The sequence below is a fragment of the Drosophila mauritiana genome, chromosome X (genome assembly GCF_004382145.1).
Source record: "Drosophila mauritiana strain mau12 chromosome X, ASM438214v1, whole genome shotgun sequence".
Classification (NCBI taxonomy): domain Eukaryota; kingdom Metazoa; phylum Arthropoda; class Insecta; order Diptera; family Drosophilidae; genus Drosophila; species Drosophila mauritiana.
The window spans coordinates 15884076-15905727 of NC_046672.1; the positions used below are offsets into that span (position 1 = coordinate 15884076).

The 21652-nt window shown below is 35.8% G+C and overlaps 1 protein-coding gene across 1 annotated transcript in view; it reads left to right on the forward strand.

The window, feature by feature from the left end:
* LOC117147182 overlaps positions 1-21652 on the forward strand; it is a 40754-nt gene that overhangs the window by 2331 nt on the left and 16771 nt on the right. The window contains exons 5-10 of the mRNA XM_033313983.1: positions 28-10541; positions 10578-11126; positions 11163-17837; positions 17874-18422; positions 18459-20759; positions 20847-21635. Coding sequence (XP_033169874.1) covers positions 28-10541; positions 10578-11126; positions 11163-17837; positions 17874-18422; positions 18459-20759; positions 20847-21635 — 21377 coding nt within the window. The remainder of the gene's footprint in view (positions 1-27; positions 10542-10577; positions 11127-11162; positions 17838-17873; positions 18423-18458; positions 20760-20846; positions 21636-21652) is intronic.

Sequence of the window (21652 nt, forward strand, 5' to 3'; positions counted from 1 at the left end):
ACAGAAAGAAATCAATTTACTGCAGATAAATCAACAATTCGTTTGGCATCTCCACTTCAGTTAAATGCAGTAACAGACAGTTCTATCGAAGTTTTGAATACGAAAATCGATCAATTTGAGGCGGAAGAAGAATCGAAAATTTCGGAATTTCTAACAGAAAACCAGCCAAGTACGAACAACGTACAATTGACAAGCACAGAAACAACGAAACTATCACAATCCATAAACCACATAAAAAACCAAAAAATCAAATTAGGAAAAAATGCAGAGGCATCATCCCACTTTAATATACTGCCAGGTGCTCTACACACTATTTCGACCACAGAAAGAGATCATCCAACAGAAGTAAAGAAGCAGTCAGAAACTTTACCTCTGCTAAGTCCAAAATCAATTGGTCGTAATATGTGCGATTGCACTTGCAAATTGGAAATAGCCATAGATTCGTGTATATGCGAGTGCAACCTTAAAGAAAGCACTTCAGATATCTTCGAAAGTGTAACGGCAAGTGCATCTAAACAGTCATTACCCACAGAAACAAATCGAAAACTCCACAGCATGAAAGATTATGCCCCAAATGGTACTTCTTTACTAACCAAGGCTAGTCCAAAACCTTTCAGTATTGAAGATGTGTCAACTAAAGGAAATGTTGCTGGTAAGAAAACCACAATGCCATCGGAGCTTTCATCCTTGGTCAAGATAGAGCCGCTAAAAAACAGTAAACAATCAACACATGATGTTTGCGAATGCACTTGCCTATTAGAACATGGAAATGACTCGTGTATCTGCAACTGTATGACAGATTTTAATTCAACATCAATACAAATTTCGAGTACAGGATCAGATCAAACATCCCAAAACAAAATGGGAAATCCATCGCAATCTGTTCCTCTGTTGTCCACAGAATTTAGTGATCTAATCAAAATTTCAACCACAGACAAAATTCATGATTCTCCACTAAAATTGAGTACAACTTCTAGTGGTCTACCAAAAAAACAGACCACTGGAATAAGCCATTTACTTTTTCTTAGTACAATATCAAAATCAAGTTCTCATGGCTGTGATTGTACTTGCCAATTGGAATCAGAAAAAGACTCCTGTATCTGCGAATGCAACCTTAAAGGAAGCACTTCAGACGTCTCGGCAAGTGAATCTAATCAGCCATTACCCACAGAACTCCACAGTGTGAAAGATAATATCCTCACAACAAATGGTGTTACTGATAATAAAACCACAACGCTATTAAAGCTTTCATCGTTAGAAATGAAACTATCTACAGAAAATGTCTGCGAATGCACGTGCCTATTAGAACAAGGAAATGACTCGTGTATCTGCAACTGTATTACAGATCCCACTTCTATTAATGTATCTATCTTAACAGCAAGCCAAATAATATCAAGCGAAGATATTCAGTACTCCTCAAATCTACCTTCATATAAAAGTACACTAGAAAATACAAATACCAAAGAGAAAAATACAAATCTGTCAACATCATTACAAATTTCGAGTACAGGACCATATCAAATATCCCAAAACGAAATAGAAAATCAATCGCAATATGTTCCTCCTTCGAGCACACTATTCAGTGATGTAAACAAAATTTCAACCACAGACAAAGATAACCCAACTGAAGACGAAGTAGAAAAGATATCGAAATCTCCACTAAAATTGAGTACAACTTCTACTGGTTTACCAAAAATACAGACAACTGAAATAAACCATTTACCTTTCCTAAGTACTATATCAAACTTTCAATTTGAGCAATCAAGTTTTCATATCTGTGATTGTACTTGCCAATTGGAAACAGGAAAAGACTCGTGTATCTGCGAATGCAACCTTAAAGAAAGCACTTCAGACGTCACGGCAAGTAAATTCAATCCGTCATTATCCACCGAAACGTATCAAGAACTCTTCAGTGTGAAAGATAATGTCCCAAAACAGGAAGAAAATGGTACTATTTTGCTTACAGAGGCGAGTCCACAATCTTTCAGTAAAGAAGATGTTACAACTGAAGAAGATGTTACTGGTAATAAAACCACAACGCTATCAAAGCTTTCATCTTTAATTATGATAGATCCATTAACAAGCAGTAAACTATCTACAGATAATGTTTGCGAATGCACTTGCCTATTAGAACAAGGAAATGACTCGTGTATCTGCGAATGCCTCAAAGAAAGCACTTCAGAAGGCTTGAAAAGTGTTAAAGCAAGTGAACTTTCTATTTATATCCCGCAATCAAGTGCAACAGCAAATAGTTTACTTACAGATTCGAGTGCAGAAGAGCAAACAATCCAAAAGGAAACATCGGAACTTTCAAAATCTCTACCTCAATTAACAACAGAAGAAAGCAGTTCATTCCAAGAATCCAGTGCGGAAGAAAATCAAATGACAGAAGTTCCATGGACACTATCAACATCACTTTTTCAATTAAGTTCAAACACCAATAATATATTTTCGAGTCCGAGTGTAAATGAAGCCAAAACATCTCAAGAAGACACAAGGACACTATCAACTTCTTTCCCACAATCAAGTACAACAGCAAAGAGTTTACTTACAGGATCGAGTGCAGAAGAGCATACACTTCAAGAAGAGACATCAGAACTTTTAAAATCTCTCCCTCAATCTTCAATAGGAGAAATAAGTTCATTTCAAGAACACACAACAGAAGAAAGCAGTTCATTTCAAGAATCCAGTGCAGAAGAAAATCAAATGACAGAAGTGCCATGGACACAATCAAGTTTAAGAACAAAGAGTCAGAGTCAGAGTGTAAATGAAGACAAAACATCTCAAGAAGATACAAGGACGGTATCGGTTTCTCAATCAAGAACAACAACAAATAGTTTGCTTACAGATTTTAGTGCAGAAGATCAAACAAAGCAAGAGGAAACATCGGAACTTTCAAAACCTTTACCTCAATTTAAAACAGAAGAAAGCAGTTCATTAAAAGAATCCAGTTCGGAAGAAATTCAAATAACAGAAGTGCCATGGACACTATCAACATCACTTTTTCAATCAAATTCAAACACGAATAATATATTTTCGAGTCCGAGTGTAAATGAAGACAAAACATCTCAAGAAGACACAAGGACATTATTAACTTCTTTTCCCCAATCAAGTACAGCAGCACATAGTTTACTTATATATTCGAGTGCAGAAGAGCAAACAATCCGAGAGGAATCATCGGAACTTTCAAAATCTTTACCTCAATTAACAACAGAAGAAAGCAGTTCATTCCAAGAATCCAGTGCAGAAGAAAATCAAATGACAGAATTGCCATGGACGAAACCAAGTTCAAAAACAATGAACATATTTTCTAGTCAGATTGTAAATGAAGACAACATTTCTCAAGAAGATACAAGGACACTATCAACTTCTTTCGCACAATCAAGTACAACAGCAAATAGTTTACTTACAGTTTCAAGTGCAGAAGCGCATACAATTCAAGAAGAGACATCGGAACTTTCAAAAGCTCTACCTCAATCTACAAGAGGAGAAATAAGTTCATTTCAAGAACACACAACAGAAGAAAGCAGTTCATTTCAAGAATCCAGTTCGGAAGAAATTCAAATAACAGAAGTGCCATGGACACTATCAACATCACTTTTTCAATCAAGTTCAAACACGAATAATATATTTTCGAGTCCGAGTGTATATGAAGACAAAACAGCTCAAGAAGATACAAGGACAGTATCAATTTCTCAATCAAGAAAAACAACAAATAGGTTACTTACAGATTTGAGTGCAGAAGATCAAACAAAGCAAGAGGAAACATCGCAACTTTCAAAATCTTTACCTCAATTAACAACAGAAGAAAGCAGTTTATTTCAAGAATCCAGTTCGGAAGAAATTCAAATAACAGAAGTGCCATGGGCACTATCAACATCACTTTTTCAATCAAGTTCAAACACGAATAATATATTTTTGAGTCCGAGTGTAAATGAAGCCAAAACATCTCAAGAAGACACAAGGACACTATCAACTTCCTTCCCACAATCAAGTACAGCAGCACATAGTTTTCTTACATATTCGAGTGCAGAAGAGCAAACAATTCGAGAGGAAACATCGGAACTTTCAAAATCTTTACCTCAATTAACAACAGAACAAAGCAGTTCATTCCAAGAATCCAGTGCGGAAGAAAATCTAATTACAGAAGTACCATGGACACAATCAACATCACTTTCTCAATCAAGTTCAAAAACAAAAAATATATTTTCGAGTCAGACTGTAAATGAAGACAACATTTCTCAAGAAGATACAAGGACACTATCCACTTCTTTCCCACAATCAAGTACAACAGCAAAAAGGTTACTTACAGTTTCAAGTGCAGAAGAGCATACACTTCGAGAAGAGACATCAGAACTTTCAAAAGCTCTACCTCAATCTACAAGAGGAGAAATAAGTTCATTTCAAGAACATACAACAGAAGAAAGCGGTTCATTTCAAGAATCGAGTGCCGAAGAAAATCAAATGACAGAAGTGCCATGGACACAATCAAGTTCAAGAACAAAGAGTCAGAGTCAGAGTGTAAATGAAGACAAAACATCTCAAGAAGATACAAGGACGGTATCGGTTTCTCAATCAAGAACAACAACAAATAGTTTGCTTACAGATTTTAGTGCAGAAGATCAAACAAAGCAAGAGGAAACATCGGAACTTTCAAAACCTTTCCCTCAATTAACAACAGAAGAAAGCAGTTCATTCCAAAAATCCAGTGCGGAAGAAAATCTAATTACAGAAGTACCATGGACACTATCAATATCACTTTCTCAATCAAGTTCAAAAACAAAAAATATATTTTCGAGTCAGACTGTAAATGAAGACAACATTTCTCAAGGAGATACAAGGACACTATCAACTTCTTTCCGACAATCAAGTACAACAGCAAAAAGTTTACTTACAGTTTCAAGTGCAGAAGAGCATACAATTCGAGAAGAGGCATCAGAACTTTCAAAAGTTCTACCTCAATCTACAAGAGGAGAAATAAGTTCATTTCAAGAACATACAACAGAAGAAAGCGGTTCATTTCAAGAATCGAGTGCCGAAGAAAATCAAATGACAGAAGTGCCATGGACACAATCAAGTTCAAGAACAAAGAGTCAGAGTCAGAGTGTAAATGAAGACAAAACATCTCAAGAAGATACAAGGACGGTATCGATTTCTCAATCAAGAACAACCACAAATAGTTTGCTTACAGATTTTAGTGCAGAAGATCAAACAAAGCAAGAGGAAACATCGGAACTTTCAAAATCTTTACCTCAATTTAAAACAGAAGAAAGCAGTTCATTTCAAGAATCCAGTTCGGAAGAAATTCAAATAACAGAAGTGCCATGGACACTATCAACATCACTTTTTCAATCAAGTTCAAACACGAATAATATATTTTCGAGTCCGAGTATAAATGAAGCCAAAACATCTCAAGAAGACACAAGGACACTATCAACATTCTTCCCACAATCAAGTACAGCAGCACATAGTTTACCTACATATTCGAGTGCAGAAGAGCAAACAATTCGAGAGGAAACATCGGAACTTTCAAAATCTTTACCTCAATTAACAACAGAAGAAAGCAGTTCATTCCAAGAATCCAGTGCGGAAGAAAATCTAATTACAGAAGTGCCATGGACACTATCAACATCACTTTCACAATCAAGTTCAAAAACAAAAAATATATTTTCGAGTCAGACTGTAAATGAAGACATTTCTCAAGAAGATACAAGGACACTATCAACTTCTTTCCCACAATCAAGTACAACAGCAAATAGTTTACTTACAGTTTCAAGTGCAAAAGAGCATACACTTCGAGAAGAGACATCAGAACTTTCAAAAGCTCTACCTCAATCTACAAGAGGAGAAATAAGTTCATTTCAAGAACATACAACAGTAGAAAGCGGTTCATTTCAAGAATCGAGTGCCGAAGAAAATCAAATGACAGAAGTGCCATGGACACAATCAAGTTCAAGAACAAAGAGTCAGAGTCAGAGTGTAAATGAAGACAAAACATCTCAAGAAGATACAAGGACGGTATCGATTTCTCAATCAAGAACAACAACAAATAGTTTGCTTACAGATTTTAGTGCAGAAGATCAAACAAAGCAAGAGGAAACATCGGAACTTTCCAAATCTTTACCTCAATTTAAAACAGAAGAAAGCAGTTCATTTCAAGAATCCAGTTCGGAAGAAATTCAAATAACAGAAGTGCCATGGACACTATCAACATCACTTTTTCAATCAAGTTCAAACACGAATAATATATTTTCGAGTCCGAGTATAAATGAAGCCAAATCATCTCAAGAAGACACAAGGACACTATCAACTTCCTTCCCACAATCAAGTACAGCAGCACATAGTTTTCTTACATATTCGAGTGCAGAAGAGCAAACAATTCGAGAGGAAACATCGGAACTTTCAAAATCTTTACCTCAATTAACAACAGAAGAAAGCAGTTCATTCCAAGAATCCAGTGCGGAAGAAAATCTAATTACAGAAGTACCATGGACACTATCAACATCACTTTCTCAATCAAGTTCAAAAACAAAAAATATATTTTCGAGTCAGACTGTAAATGAAGACAACATTTCTCAAGAAGATACAAGGACACTATCAATTTCTTTCCCACAATCAAGTACAACAGCAAATAGTTTACTTACAGTTTCAAGTGCAAAAGAGCATACACTTCGAGAAGAGACATCAGAACTTTCAAAAGCTCTACCTCAATCTACAAGAGGAGAAATAAGTTCATTTCAAGAACATACAACAGAAGAAAGCGGTTCATTTCAAGAATCGAGTGCCGAAGAAAATCAAATGACAGAAGTGCCATGGACACAATCAAGTTCAAGAACAAAGAGTCAGAGTCAGAGTGTAAATGAAGACAAAACATCTCAAGAAGATACAAGGACGGTATCGATTTCTCAATCAAGAACAACAACAAATAGTTTACTCACAGATTTGAGTGCAGAAGATCAAACAAAGCAAGAGGAAACATCGGAACTTTCCAAATCTTTACCTCAATTTAAAACAGAAGAAAGCAGTTCATTTCAAGAATCCAGTTCGGAAGAAATTCAAATAACAGAAGTGCCATGGACACTATCAACATCACTTTTTCAATCAAGTTCAAGCACGAATAATATATTTTCGAGTCCGAGTATAAATGAAGCCAAAACATCTCAAGAAGACACAAGGACACTATCAACTTCCTTCCCACAATCAAGTACAGCAGCACATAGTTTTCTTACATATTCGAGTGCAGAAGATCAAACAAAGCAAGAGGAAACATCGGAACTTTCAAAATCTTTACCTCAATTAACAACAGAACAAAGCAGTTTATTCCAAGAATCCAGTGCGGAAGAAAATCTAATTACAGAAGTACCATGGACACTATCAACATCACTTTCTCAATCAAGTTCAAAAACAAAAAATATATTTTCGAGTCGGACTGTAAATGAAGGCAACATTTCTCAAGAAGATACAAGGACACTATCAACTTCTTTCCCACAATCAAGTACAACAGCAAATAGTTTACTTACAGTTTCAAGTGCAGAAGAGCATACAATTCGAGAAGAGACATCAGAACTTTCAAAAGCCCTACCTCAATCTACAAGAGGAGAAATAAGTTCATTTCAAGAACACACAACAGAAGAAAGCAGTTCATTTGAAGAATCCAGTGCAGAAGAAAATCAAATGACAGAAGTGCCATGGACACAATCAAGTTCAAGAACAAAGAGTCAGAGTCAGAGTGTAAATGAAGACAAAACATCTCAAGAAGATACAAGGACGGTATCGATATCGCAATCAAGAACAACAACAAATAGTTTACTTACAGATTTGAGTGCAGATCAAACAAAGCAAGAGGAAACATCGGAACTTTCAAAATCTTTACCTCAATTTAAAACAGAAGAAAGCAGTTCATTTCAAGAATCCAGTTCGGAAGAAATTCAAATAACAGAAGTGCCATGGACACTATCAACATCACTTTTTCAATCAAGTTCAAGCACGAATAATATATTTTCGAGTCCGAGTGTAAATGAAGCCAAAACATCTCAAGAAGATACAAGGACACTATCAACTTATTTCCCACAATCCAGTACAACAGCAAATAGTTTACTTACATATTCGAGTGCAGAAGAGCAAACAATTCGAGAGGAAACATCGGAAATTTCAAAATCTTTACCTCAATTAACAACAGAAGAAAGCAGTTCATTCCAAGAATCCAGTGCGGAAGAAAATCCAATTACAGAAGTACCATGGACACTATCAACATCACTTTCTCAATCAAGTTCAAAAACAAAAAATATATTTTCGAGTCAGACTGTAAATGAAGACAACATTTCTCAAGAAGATACAAGGACACTATCAACTTCTTTCCCACAATCAAGTACAACAGCAAATAGTTTACTTACAGTTTCAAGTGCAGAAGAGCATACAATTCGAGAAGACACATCAGAACTTTCAAAAGCTCTACCTCAATCTACAAGAGGAGTAATAAGTTCATTTCAAGAACACACAACAGAAGAAAGCGGTTCATTTCAAGAATCAAGTGCCGAAGAAAATCATATGACAGAAGTGCCATGGACACAATCAAGTTCAAGAACAAAGAGTCAGAGTCAGAGTGTAAATGAAGACAAAACATCTCAAGAAGATACAAGGACGGTATCGATTTCTCAATCAAGAACAACAACAAATAGTTTACTTACAGATTTGAGTGCAGAAGATCAAACAAAACAAGAGAAAACATCGGAACTTTCAAAATCTTTACCTCAACTTAAAACAGAAGAAAGCAGTTCATTTCAAGAATCCAGTTCGGAAGAAATTCAAATAACAGAAGTGCCATGGACACTATCAACATCACTTTTTCAATCAAGTTCAAGCACGAATAATATATTTTCGAGTCCGAGTGTAAATGAAGCCAAAACATCTCAAGAAGATACAAGGACACTATCAACTTCCTTCCCACAATCAAGTACAGCAGCACATAGTTTACTTACATATTCGAGTGCAGAAGAGCAAACAATTCGAGAGGAAACATCGGAACTTTCAAAATCTTTACCTCAATTAACAACAGAAGAAAGCAGTTCATTCCAAGAATCCAGTGCGGAAGAAAATCCAATTACAGAAGTACCATGGACACTATCAACATCACTTTCTCAATCAAGTTCCAACACAAAAAATATATTTTCGAGTCAGACTGTAAATGAAGACAACATTTCTCAAGAAGATATAAGGACACTGTCAACTTCTTTCCCACAATCAAGTACAACAGCAAATAGTTTACTTACAGTTTCAAGTGCAGAAGCGCATACAATTCAAGAAGAGACATCAGAACTTTCAAAGGCTCTACCGCAATCTACAAGAGGAGAAATAATTTCATTTCTAGAACACACAACAGAAGAAAGCAGGTTATTTCAAGAATCCAGTGCAGAAGAAAATCAAATGACAGAAGTGCCATGGACACAATCAAGTTCAAGAACTAAGAGTCAGAGTCAGAGTGTAAATGAAGACAAAACATCTCAAGAAGATACAGGGATGGTATCAATTTCTCAATCAAGAACAACAACAAATAGTTTACTTACAGATTTGAGTGCAGAAGATCAAACAAAGCAAGAGAAAACATCGCAACTTTCAACATCTTTACCTCAACTTAAAACAGAAGAAAGCAGTTCATTTCAAGAATCCAGTTCGGAAGAAATTCAAATAACAGAAGTGCCATGGACACTATCAGCATCACTTTTTCAATCAAGTTCAAGCACGAATAATATATTTTCGAGTCCGAGTGTAAATGAAGCCAAAACATCTCAAGAAGATACAAGGACACTATCAACTTCTTTCCCACAATCCAGTACAACAGCAAATAGTTTACTTACAGTTTCAAGTGCAGAAGCGCATACAAGTCAAGAAGAGACATCAGAACTTTCAAAAGCTCTACCGCAATCTACAAGAGGAGAAATAATTTCATTTCAAGAACACACAACAGAAGAAAGCAGTTCATTTCAAGAATCCAGTGCAGAAGAAAATCAAATGACAGAAGTGCCATGGACACAATCAAGTTCAAGAACAAAGAGTCAGAGTCAGAGTGTAAATGAAGACAAAACATCTCAAGAAGATACAAGGATGGTATCAATTTCTCAATCAAGAACAACAACAAATAGTTTACTTACAGATTTGAGTGCAGAAGATCAAACAAAGCAAGAGAAAACATCGCAACTTTCAACATCTTTACCTCAACTTAAAACAGAAGAAAGCAGTTCATTTCAAGAATCCAGTTCGGAAGAAATTCAAATAACAGAAGTGCCATGGACACTATCAGCATCACTTTTTCAATCAAGTTCAAGCACGAATAATATATTTTCGAGTCCGAGTGTAAATGAAGCCAAAACATCTCAAGAAGATACAAGGACACTATCAACTTCTTTCCCACAATCCAGTACAACAGCAAATAGTTTACTTACAGTTTCAAGTGCAGAAGCGCATACAAGTCAAGAAGAGACATCAGAACTTTCAAAAGCTCTACCGCAATCTACAAGAGGAGAAATAATTTCATTTCAAGAACACACAACAGAAGAAAGCAGATCATTTCAAGAATCCAGTGCAGAAGAAAATCAAATGACAGAAGTGCCATGGACACAATCAAGTTCAAGAACTAAGAGTCAGAGTCAGAGTGTAAATGAAGACAAAACATCTCAAGAAGATACAAGGATGGTATCAATTTCTCAATCAAGAACAACAACAAATAGTTTACTTACAGATTTGAGTGCAGAAGATCAAACAAAGCAAGAGAAAACATCGCAACTTTCAACATCTTTACCTCAACTTAAAACAGAAGAAAGCAGTTCATTTCAAGAATCCAGTTCGGAAGAAATTCAAATAACAGAAGTGCCATGGACACTATCAGCATCACTTTTTCAATCAAGTTCAAGCACGAATAATATATTTTCGAGTCCGAGTGTAAATGAAGCCAAAACATCTCAAGAAGATACAAGGACACTATCAACTTCTTTCCCACAATCAAGTACAACAGCAAATAGTTTACTTACAGTTTCAAGTGCAGAAGCGCATACAATTCAAGAAGAGACATCAGAACTTTCAAAGGCTCTACCGCAATCTACAAGAGGAGAAATAATTTCATTTCAAGAACACACAACAGAAGAAAGCAGTTCATTTCAAGAATCCAGTGCAGAAGAAAATCAAATGACAGAAGTGCCATGGACACAATCAAGTTCAAGAACTAAGAGTCAGAGTCAGAGTGTAAATGAAGACAAAACATCTCAAGAAGATACAAGGATGGTATCAATTTCTCAATCAAGAACAACAACAAATAGTTTACTTACAGATTTGAGTGCAGAAGATCAAACAAAGCAAGAGAAAACATCGCAACTTTCAACATCTTTACCTCAACTTAAAACAGAAGAAAGCAGTTCATTTCAAGAATCCAGTTCGGAAGAAATTCAAATAACAGAAGTGCCATGGACACTATCAGCATCACTTTTTCAATCAAGTTCAAGCACGAATAATATATTTTCGAGTCCGAGTGTAAATGAAGCCAAAACATCTCAAGAAGATACAAGGACACTATCAACTTCTTTCCCACAATCCAGTACAACAGCAAATAGTTTACTTACAGTTTCAAGTGCAGAAGCGCATACAAGTCAAGAAGAGACATCAGAACTTTCAAAAGCTCTACCGCAATCTACAAGAGGAGAAATAATTTCATTTCAAGAACACACAACAGAAGAAAGCAGTTCATTTCAAGAATCCAGTGCAGAAGAAAATCAAAGGACAGAAGTGCCATGGACACAATCAAGTTCAAGAACAAAGAGTCAGAGTGTAAATGAAGACAAAACATCTCAAGAAGATACAAGGACGGTATCGATATCGCAATCAAGAACAACAACAAATAGTTTACTTACAGATTTGAGTGCAGAAGATCAAACAAAGCAAGAGAAAACATCGCAACTTTCAACATCTTTACCTCAACTTAAAACAGAAGAAAGCAGTTCATTTCAAGAATCCAGTTCGGAAGAAATTCAAATAACAGAAGTGCCATGGACACTATCAGCATCACTTTTTCAATCAAGTTCAAGCACGAATAATATATTTTCGAGTCAGACTGTAAATGAAGACAACATTTCTCAAGAAGATACAAGGACACTATCAACTTCTTTCCCACAATCAAGTACAACAGCAAATAGTTTACTTACAGTTTCAAGTGCAGAAGAGCATACAATTCGAGAAGACACATCAGAACTTTCAAAAGCTCTACCTCAATCTACAAGAGGAGTAATAAGTTCATTTCAAGAACACACAACAGAAGAAAGCGGTTCATTTCAAGAATCAAGTGCCGAAGAAAATCATATGACAGAAGTGCCATGGACACAATCAAGTTCAAGAACAAAGAGTCAGAGTCAGAGTGTAAATGAAGACAAAACATCTCAAGAAGATACAAGGACGGTATCAATTTCTCAATCAAGAACAACAACAAATAGTTTACTTACAGATTTGAGTGCAGAAGATCAAACAAAGCAAGAGAAAACATCGGAACTTTCAAAATCTTTACCTCAACTTAAAACAGAAGAAAGCAGTTCATTTCAAGAATCCAGTTCGGAAGAAATTCAAATAACAGAAGTGCCATGGACACTATCAACATCACTTTTTCAATCAAGTTCAAGCACGAATAATATATTTTCGAGTCCGAGTGTAAATGAAGCCAAAACATCTCAAGAAGATACAAGGACACTATCAACTTCTTTCCCACAATCCAGTACAACAGCAAATAGTTTACTTACAGTTTCAAGTGCAGAAGCGCACACAAGTCAAGAAGAGACATCAGAACTTTCAAAAGCTCTACCGCAATTTACAAGAGGAGAAATAATTTCATTTCAAGAACACACAACAGAAGAAAGCAGATCATTTCAAGAATCCAGTGCAGAAGAAATTCAAATGACAGAAGTGCCATGGACACAATCAAGTTCAAGAACAAAGAGTCAGAGTCAGAGTGTAAATGAAGACAAAACATCTCAAGAAGATACAAGGATGGTATCAATTTCTCAATCAAGAACAACAACAAATAGTTTACTTACAGATTTGAGTGCAGAAGATCAAACAAAGCAAGAGAAAACATCGCAACTTTCAACATCTTTACCTCAACTTAAAACAGAAGAAAGCAGTTCATTTCAAGAATCCAGTTCGGAAGAAATTCAAATAACAGAAGTGCCATGGACACTATCAGCATCACTTTTTCAATCAAGTTCAAGCACGAATAATATATTTTCGAGTCCGAGTGTAAATGAAGCCAAAACATCTCAAGAAGATACAAGGACACTATCAACTTCTTTCCCACAATCCAGTACAACAGCAAATAGTTTACTTACAGTTTCAAGTGCAGAAGCGCATACAAGTCAAGAAGAGACATCAGAACTTTCAAAAGCTCTACCGCAATCTACAAGAGGAGAAATAATTTCATTTCAAGAACACACAACAGAAGAAAGCAGTTCATTTCAAGAATCCAGTGCAGAAGAAAATCAAAGGACAGAAGTGCCATGGACACAATCAAGTTCAAGAACTAAGAGTCAGAGTCAGAGTGTAAATGAAGACAAAACATCTCAAGAAGATACAAGGACGGTATCAATTTCTCAATCAAGAACAACAACAAATAGTTTACTTACAGATTTGAGTGCAGAAGATCAAACAAAGCAAGAGAAAACATCGCAACTTTCAACATCTTTACCTCAACTTAAAACAGAAGAAAGCAGTTCATTTCAAGAATCCAGTTCGGAAGAAATTCAAATAACAGAAGTGCCATGGACACTATCAGCATCACTTTTTCAATCAAGTTCAAGCACGAATAATATATTTTCGAGTCAGACTGTAAATGAAGACAACATTTCTCAAGAAGATACAAGGACACTATCAACTTCTTTCCCACAATCAAGTACAACAGCAAATAGTTTACTTACAGTTTCAAGTGCAGAAGAGCATACAATTCGAGAAGACACATCAGAACTTTCAAAAGCTCTACCTCAATCTACAAGAGGAGTAATAAGTTCATTTCAAGAACACACAACAGAAGAAAGCGGTTCATTTCAAGAATCAAGTGCCGAAGAAAATCATATGACAGAAGTGCCATGGACACAATCAAGTTCAAGAACAAAGAGTCAGAGTCAGAGTGTAAATGAAGACAAAACATCTCAAGAAGATACAAGGACGGTATCAATTTCTCAATCAAGAACAACAACAAATAGTTTACTTACAGATTTGAGTGCAGAAGATCAAACAAAGCAAGAGAAAACATCGGAACTTTCAAAATCTTTACCTCAACTTAAAACAGAAGAAAGCAGTTCATTTCAAGAATCCAGTTCGGAAGAAATTCAAATAACAGAAGTGCCATGGACACTATCAACATCACTTTTTCAATCAAGTTCAAGCACGAATAATATATTTTCGAGTCCGAGTGTAAATGAAGCCAAAACATCTCAAGAAGATACAAGGACACTATCAACTTCTTTCCCACAATCCAGTACAACAGCAAATAGTTTACTTACAGTTTCAAGTGCAGAAGCGCATACAAGTCAAGAAGAGACATCAGAACTTTCAAAAGCTCTACCGCAATCTACAAGAGGAGAAATAATTTCATTTCAAGAACACACAACAGAAGAAAGCAGATCATTTCAAGAATCCAGTGCAGAAGAAAATCAAATGACAGAAGTGCCATGGACACAATCAAGTTCAAGAACAAAGAGTCAGAGTCAGAGTGTAAATGAAGACAAAACATCTCAAGAAGATACAAGGATGGTATCAATTTCTCAATCAAGAACAACAACAAATAGTTTACTTACAGATTTGAGTGCAGAAGATCAAACAAAGCAAGAGAAAACATCGCAACTTTCAACATCTTTACCTCAACTTAAAACAGAAGAAAGCAGTTCATTTCAAGAATCCAGTTCGGAAGAAATTCAAATAACAGAAGTGCCATGGACACTATCAGCATCACTTTTTCAATCAAGTTCAAGCACGAATAATATATTTTCGAGTCCGAGTGTAAATGAAGCCAAAACATCTCAAGAAGATACAAGGACGGTATCGATATCGCAATCAAGAACAACAACAAATAGTTTACTTACAGATTTGAGTGCAGAAGATCAAACAAAGCAAGAGGAAACATCGGAACTTTCAAAATCTTTACCTCAATTTAAAACAGAAGAAAGCAGTTCATTCCAAGAATCCAGTGCGGAAGAAAATCCAATTACAGAAGTACCATGGACACTATCAACATCACTTTCTCAATCAAGTTCAAAAACAAAAAATATATTTTCGAGTCAGACTGTAAATGAAGACAACATTTCTCAAGAAGATACAAGGACACTATCAACTTCTTTCCCACAATCAAGTACAACAGCAAATAGTTTACTTACAGTTTCAAGTGCAGAAGAGCATACAATTCGAGAAGACACATCAGAACTTTCAAAAGCTCTACCTCAATCTACAAGAGGAGTAATAAGTTCATTTCAAGAACACACAACAGAAGAAAGCGGTTCATTTCAAGAATCAAGTGCCGAAGAAAATCATATGACAGAAGTGCCATGGACACAATCAAGTTCAAGAACAAAGAGTCAGAGTCAGAGTGTAAATGAAGACAAAACATCTCAAGAAGATACAAGGACGGTATCAATTTCTCAATCAAGAACAACAACAAATAGTTTACTTACAGATTTGAGTGCAGAAGATCAAACAAAGCAAGAGAAAACATCGGAACTTTCAAAATCTTTACCTCAACTTAAAACAGAAGAAAGCAGTTCATTTCAAGAATCCAGTTCGGAAGAAATTCAGATAACAGAAGTGCCATGGACACTATCAACATCACTTTTTCAATCAAGTTCAAGCACGAATAATATATTTTCGAGTCCGAGTGTAAATGAAGCCAAAACATCTCAAGAAGATACAAGGACACTATCAACTTCCTTCCCACAATCAAGTACAGCAGCACATAGTTTACTTACATATTCGAGTGCAGAAGAGCAAACAATTCGAGAGGAAACATCGGAACTTTCAAAATCTTTACCTCAATTAACAACAGAAGAAAGCAGTTCATTCCAAGAATCCAGTGCGGAAGAAAATCCATTTACAGAAGTACCATGGACACTATCAACATCACTTTCTCAATCAAGTTCTAACACAAAAAATATATTTTCGAGTCAGACTGTAAATGAAGACAACATTTCTCAAGAAGATACAAGGACACTGTCAACTTCTTTCCCACAATCAAGTACAACAGCAAATAGTTTACTTACAGTTTCAAGTGCAGAAGCGCAGACAATTCAAGAAGAGACATCAGAACTTTCAAAGGCTCTACCGCAATCTACAAGAGGAGAAATAATTTCATTTCAAGAACACACAACAGAAGAAAGCAGTTCATTTCAAGAATCCAGTGCAGAAGAAAATCAAATGACAGAAGTGCCATGGACACAATCAAGTTCAAGAACTAAGAGTCAGAGTCAGAGTGTAAATGAAGACAAAACATCTCAAGAAGATACAAGGATGGTATCAATTTCTCAATCAAGAACAACAACAAATAGTTTACTTACAGATTTGAGTGCAGAAGATCAAACAAAGCAAGAGAAAACATCGCAACTTTCAACATCTTTACCTCAACTTAAAACAGAAGAAAGCAGTTCATTTCAAGAATCCAGTTCGGAAGAAATTCAAATAACAGAAGTGCCATGGACACTATCAGCATCACTTTTTCAATCAAGTTCAAGCACGAATAATATATTTTCGAGTCCGAGTGTAAATGAAGCCAAAACATCTCAAGAAGATACAAGGACACTATCAACTTCTTTCCCACAATCCAGTACAACAGCAAATAGTTTACTTACAGTTTCAAGTGCAGAAGCGCATACAAGTCAAGAAGAGACATCAGAACTTTCAAAAGCTCTACCGCAATCTACAAGAGGAGAAATAATTTCATTTCAAGAACACACAACAGAAGAAAGCAGTTCATTTCAAGAATCCAGTGCAGAAGAAAATCAAATGACAGAAGTGCCATGGACACAATCAAGTTCAAGAACTAAGAGTCAGAGTCAGAGTGTAAATGAAGACAAAACATCTCAAGAAGATACAAGGACGGTATCGATATCGCAACCAAGAACAACAACAAATAGTTTACTTACAGATTTGAGTGCAGAAGATCAAACAAAGCAAGAGGAAACATCGGAACTTTCAAAATCTTTACCTCAATTTAAAACAGAAGAAAGCAGTTCATTTCAAGAATCCAGTTCGGAAGAAATTCAGATAACAGAAGTGCCATGGACACTATCAACATCACTTTTTCAATCAAGTTCAAGCACGAATAATATATTTTCGAGTCCGAGTGTAAATGAAGCCAAAACATCTCAAGAAGATACAAGGACACTATCAACTTCCTTCCCACAATCAAGTACAGCAGCACATAGTTTACTTACATATTCGAGTGCAGAAGAGCAAACAATTCGAGAGGAAACATCGGAACTTTCAAAATCTTTACCTCAATTAACAACAGAAGAAAGCAGTTCATTCCAAGAATCCAGTGCGGAAGAAAATCCAATTACAGAAGTACCATGGACACTATCAACATCACTTTCTCAATCAAGTTCTAACACAAAAAATATATTTTCGAGTCAGACTGTAAATGAAGACAACATTTCTCAAGAAGATATAAGGACACTGTCAACTTCTTTCCCACAATCAAGTACAACAGCAAATAGTTTACTTACAGTTTCAAGTGCAGAAGCGCAGACAATTCAAGAAGAGACATCAGAACTTTCAAAGGCTCTACCGCAATCTACAAGAGGAGAAATAATTTCATTTCAAGAACACACAACAGAAGAAAGCAGTTCATTTCAAGAATCCAGTGCAGAAGAAAATCAAATGACAGAAGTGCCATGGACACAATCAAGTTCAAGAACTAAGAGTCAGAGTCAGAGTGTAAATGAAGACAAAACATCTCAAGAAGATACAAGGATGGTATCAATTTCTCAATCAAGAACAACAACAAATAGTTTACTTACAGATTTGAGTGCAGAAGATCAAACAAAGCAAGAGAAAACATCGCAACTTTCAACATCTTTACCTCAACTTAAAACAGAAGAAAGCAGTTCATTTCAAGAATCCAGTTCGGAAGAAATTCAAATAACAGAAGTGCCATGGACACTATCAGCATCACTTTTTCAATCAAGTTCAAGCACGAATAATATATTTTCGAGTCCGAGTGTAAATGAAGCCAAAACATCTCAAGAAGATACAAGGACACTATCAACTTCTTTCCCACAATCCAGTACAACAGCAAATAGTTTACTTACAGTTTCAAGTGCAGAAGCGCATACAAGTCAAGAAGAGACATCAGAACTTTCAAAAGCTCTACCGCAATCTACAAGAGGAGAAATAATTTCATTTCAAGAACACACAACAGAAGAAAGCAGTTCATTTCAAGAATCCAGTGCAGAAGAAAATCAAATGACAGAAGTGCCATGGACACAATCAAGTTCAAGAACTAAGAGTCAGAGTCAGAGTGTAAATGAAGACAAAACATCTCAAGAAGATACAAGGACGGTATCGATATCGCAATCAAGAACAACAACAAATAGTTTACTTACAGATTTGAGTGCAGAAGATCAAACAAAGCAAGAGGAAACATCGGAACTTTCAAAATCTTTACCTCAATTTAAAACAGAAGAAAGCAGTTCATTTCAAGAATCCAGTTCGGAAGAAATTCAAATAACAGAAGTGCCATGGACACTATCAACATCACTTTTTCAATCAAGTTCAAACACGAATAATATATTTTCGAGTCCGAGTGTAAATAAAGCCAAAACATCTCAAGAAGACATAAGGACACTATCAACTTCCTTCCCACAATCAAGTACAGCAGCACATAGTTTACTTACATATTCGAGTGCAGAAGAGCAAACAATTCGAGAGGAAACATCGGAACTTTCAAAATCTTTACCTCAATTAACAACAGAAGAAAGCAGTTCATTCCAAGAATCCAGTGCGGAAGAAAATCCAATTACAGAAGTACCATGGACACTATCAACATCACTTTCTCAATCAAGTTCAAAAACAAAAAATATATTTTCGAGTCAGACTGTAAATGAAGACAACATTTCTCAAGAAGATACAAGGACACTATCAACTTCTTTCCCACAATCAAGTACAACAGCAAATAGTTTACTTACAGTTTCAAGTGCAGAAGAGCATACAATTCGAGAAGAGACGTCAGAACTTTCAAAAGTTCTACCTCAATCTACAAGAGGAGAAATAAGTTCATTTCAAGAACACACAACAGAAGAAAGCAGTTCATTTCAAGAATCCAGTGCAGAAGAAAATCAAATGACAGAAGTGCCATGGACACAATCAAGTTCAAGAACAAAGAGTCAGAGTCAGAGTGTAAATGAAGACAAAACATCTCAAGAAGATACAAGGACGGTATCAATTTATCAATCAAGAACAACAACAAATAGTTTACTTACAGATTTGAGTGCAGAAGATCAAACAAAGCAAGAGAAAACATCGGAACTTTCAAAATCTTTACCCCAACTTAAAACAGAAGAAAGCAGTTCATTTGAAGAATCCAGTTCGGAAGAAATTCAAATAACAGAAGTGCCATGGACACTATCAACTTCACTTTTTCAATCAAATTCAAACACGAATAATATATTTTCGAGTCCGAGTGTAAATGAAGCCAAAACATCTCAAGAAGACACAAGGACACTATCAACTTCTCTCCCACAATCAAGTGCAACAGGAAATAGTTTACTTACAGATTCCAGTGCAGAAGAGCAAACAATTCGAGAGGAAACATCGGAACTTTCAAAATCTTTACCTCAACTTAAAATAGAAGAAAGCAGTTCATTTCAAGAATCCAGTTCGGAAGAAATTCAAATAACAGAAGTGCCATGGACACTATCAGCATCACTTTTTCAATCAAGTTCAAGCACGAATAATATATTTTCGAGTCCGAGTGTAAATGAAGCCAAAACATCTCAAGACGATACAAGGACACTATCAACTTCTTTCCCACAATCCAGTACAACAGCAAATAGTTTACTTACAGTTTCAAGTGCAGAAGCGCATACAAGTCAAGAAGAGACATCAGAACTTTCAAAAGCTCTACCGCAATCTACAAGAGGAGAAATAATTTCATTTCAAGAACACACAACAGAAGAAAGCAGTTCATTTCAAGAATCCAGTGCAGAAGAAAATCAAATGACAGAAGTGCCATGGACACAATCAAGTTCAAGAACTAAGAGTCAGAGTCAGAGTGTAAATGAAGACAAAACATCTCAAGAAGATACAAGGACGGTATCAATTTCTCAATCAAGAACAACAACAAATAGTTTACTTACAGATTTGAGTGCAGAAGATCAAACAAAGCAAGAGAAAACATCGCAACTTTCAACATCTTTACCTCAACTTAAAACAGAAGAAAGCAGTTCATTTCAAGAATCCAGTTCGGAAGAAATTCAAATAACAGAAGTGCCATGGACACTATCAGCATCACTTTTTCAATCAAGTTCAAGCACGAATAATATATTTTCGAGTCCGAGTGTAAATGAAGCCAAAACATCTCAAGAAGATACAAGGACACTATCAACTTCTTTCCCACAATCCAGTACAGCAGCAAATAGTTTACTTACAGTTTCAAGTGCAGAAGCGCATACAAGTCAAGAAGAGACATCAGAACTTTCAAAAGCTCTACCGCAATCTACAAGAGGAGAAATAATTTCATTTCAAGAACACACAACAGAAGAAAGCAGTTCATTTCAAGAATCCAGTGCAGAAGAAAATCAAATGACAGAAGTGCCATTGACACAATCATGTTCAAGAACTAAGAGTCAGAGTCAGAGTGTAAATGAAGACAAAACATCTCAAGAAGATACAAGGACGGTATCAATTTCTCAATCAAGAACAACAACAAATAGTTTACTTACAGATTTGAGTGCAGAAGATCAAACAAAGCAAGAGAAAACATCGGAACTTTCAACATCTTTACCTCAACTTAAAATAGAAGAAAGCAGTTCATTTCAAGAATCCAGTTCGGAAGAAATTCAAATAACAGAAGTGCCATGGACACTATCAACTTCACTTTATCAATCAAGTTCAAGCACGAATAATACATTTTCGAGTCCGAGTGTAAATGAAGCCAAAACATCTCAAGAAGATACAAGGACACTATCAACTTATTTCCCACAATCCAGTACAACAGCAAATAGATTACTTACATATTCGAGTGCAGAAGAGCAAACAATTCGAGAGGAAACTTCGGAACTTTCAAAATCTTTACCTCAATTAACAACAGAAGAAAGCAGTTCATTCCAAGAATCCAGTGCGGAAGAAAATCCAATTACAGAAGTACAGTGGACACTATCAACATCACTTTCTCAATCAAGTTCAAACACAAAAAATATATTTTCGAGTCAGACTGTAAATGAAGACAAAATTTCTCAAGAAGATATAAGGACACTATCAACTTCTTTCCCGCAATCAAGTACAACAGCAGATAGTTTACTTACAGTTTCAAGTGCAGAAGCGCATACAATTCAAGAAGAGACATCAGAACTTTCAAAAGCTCTACCGCAATCTACAAGAGGAGAAATAATTTCATTTCAAGAACACACAACAGAAGAAAGCA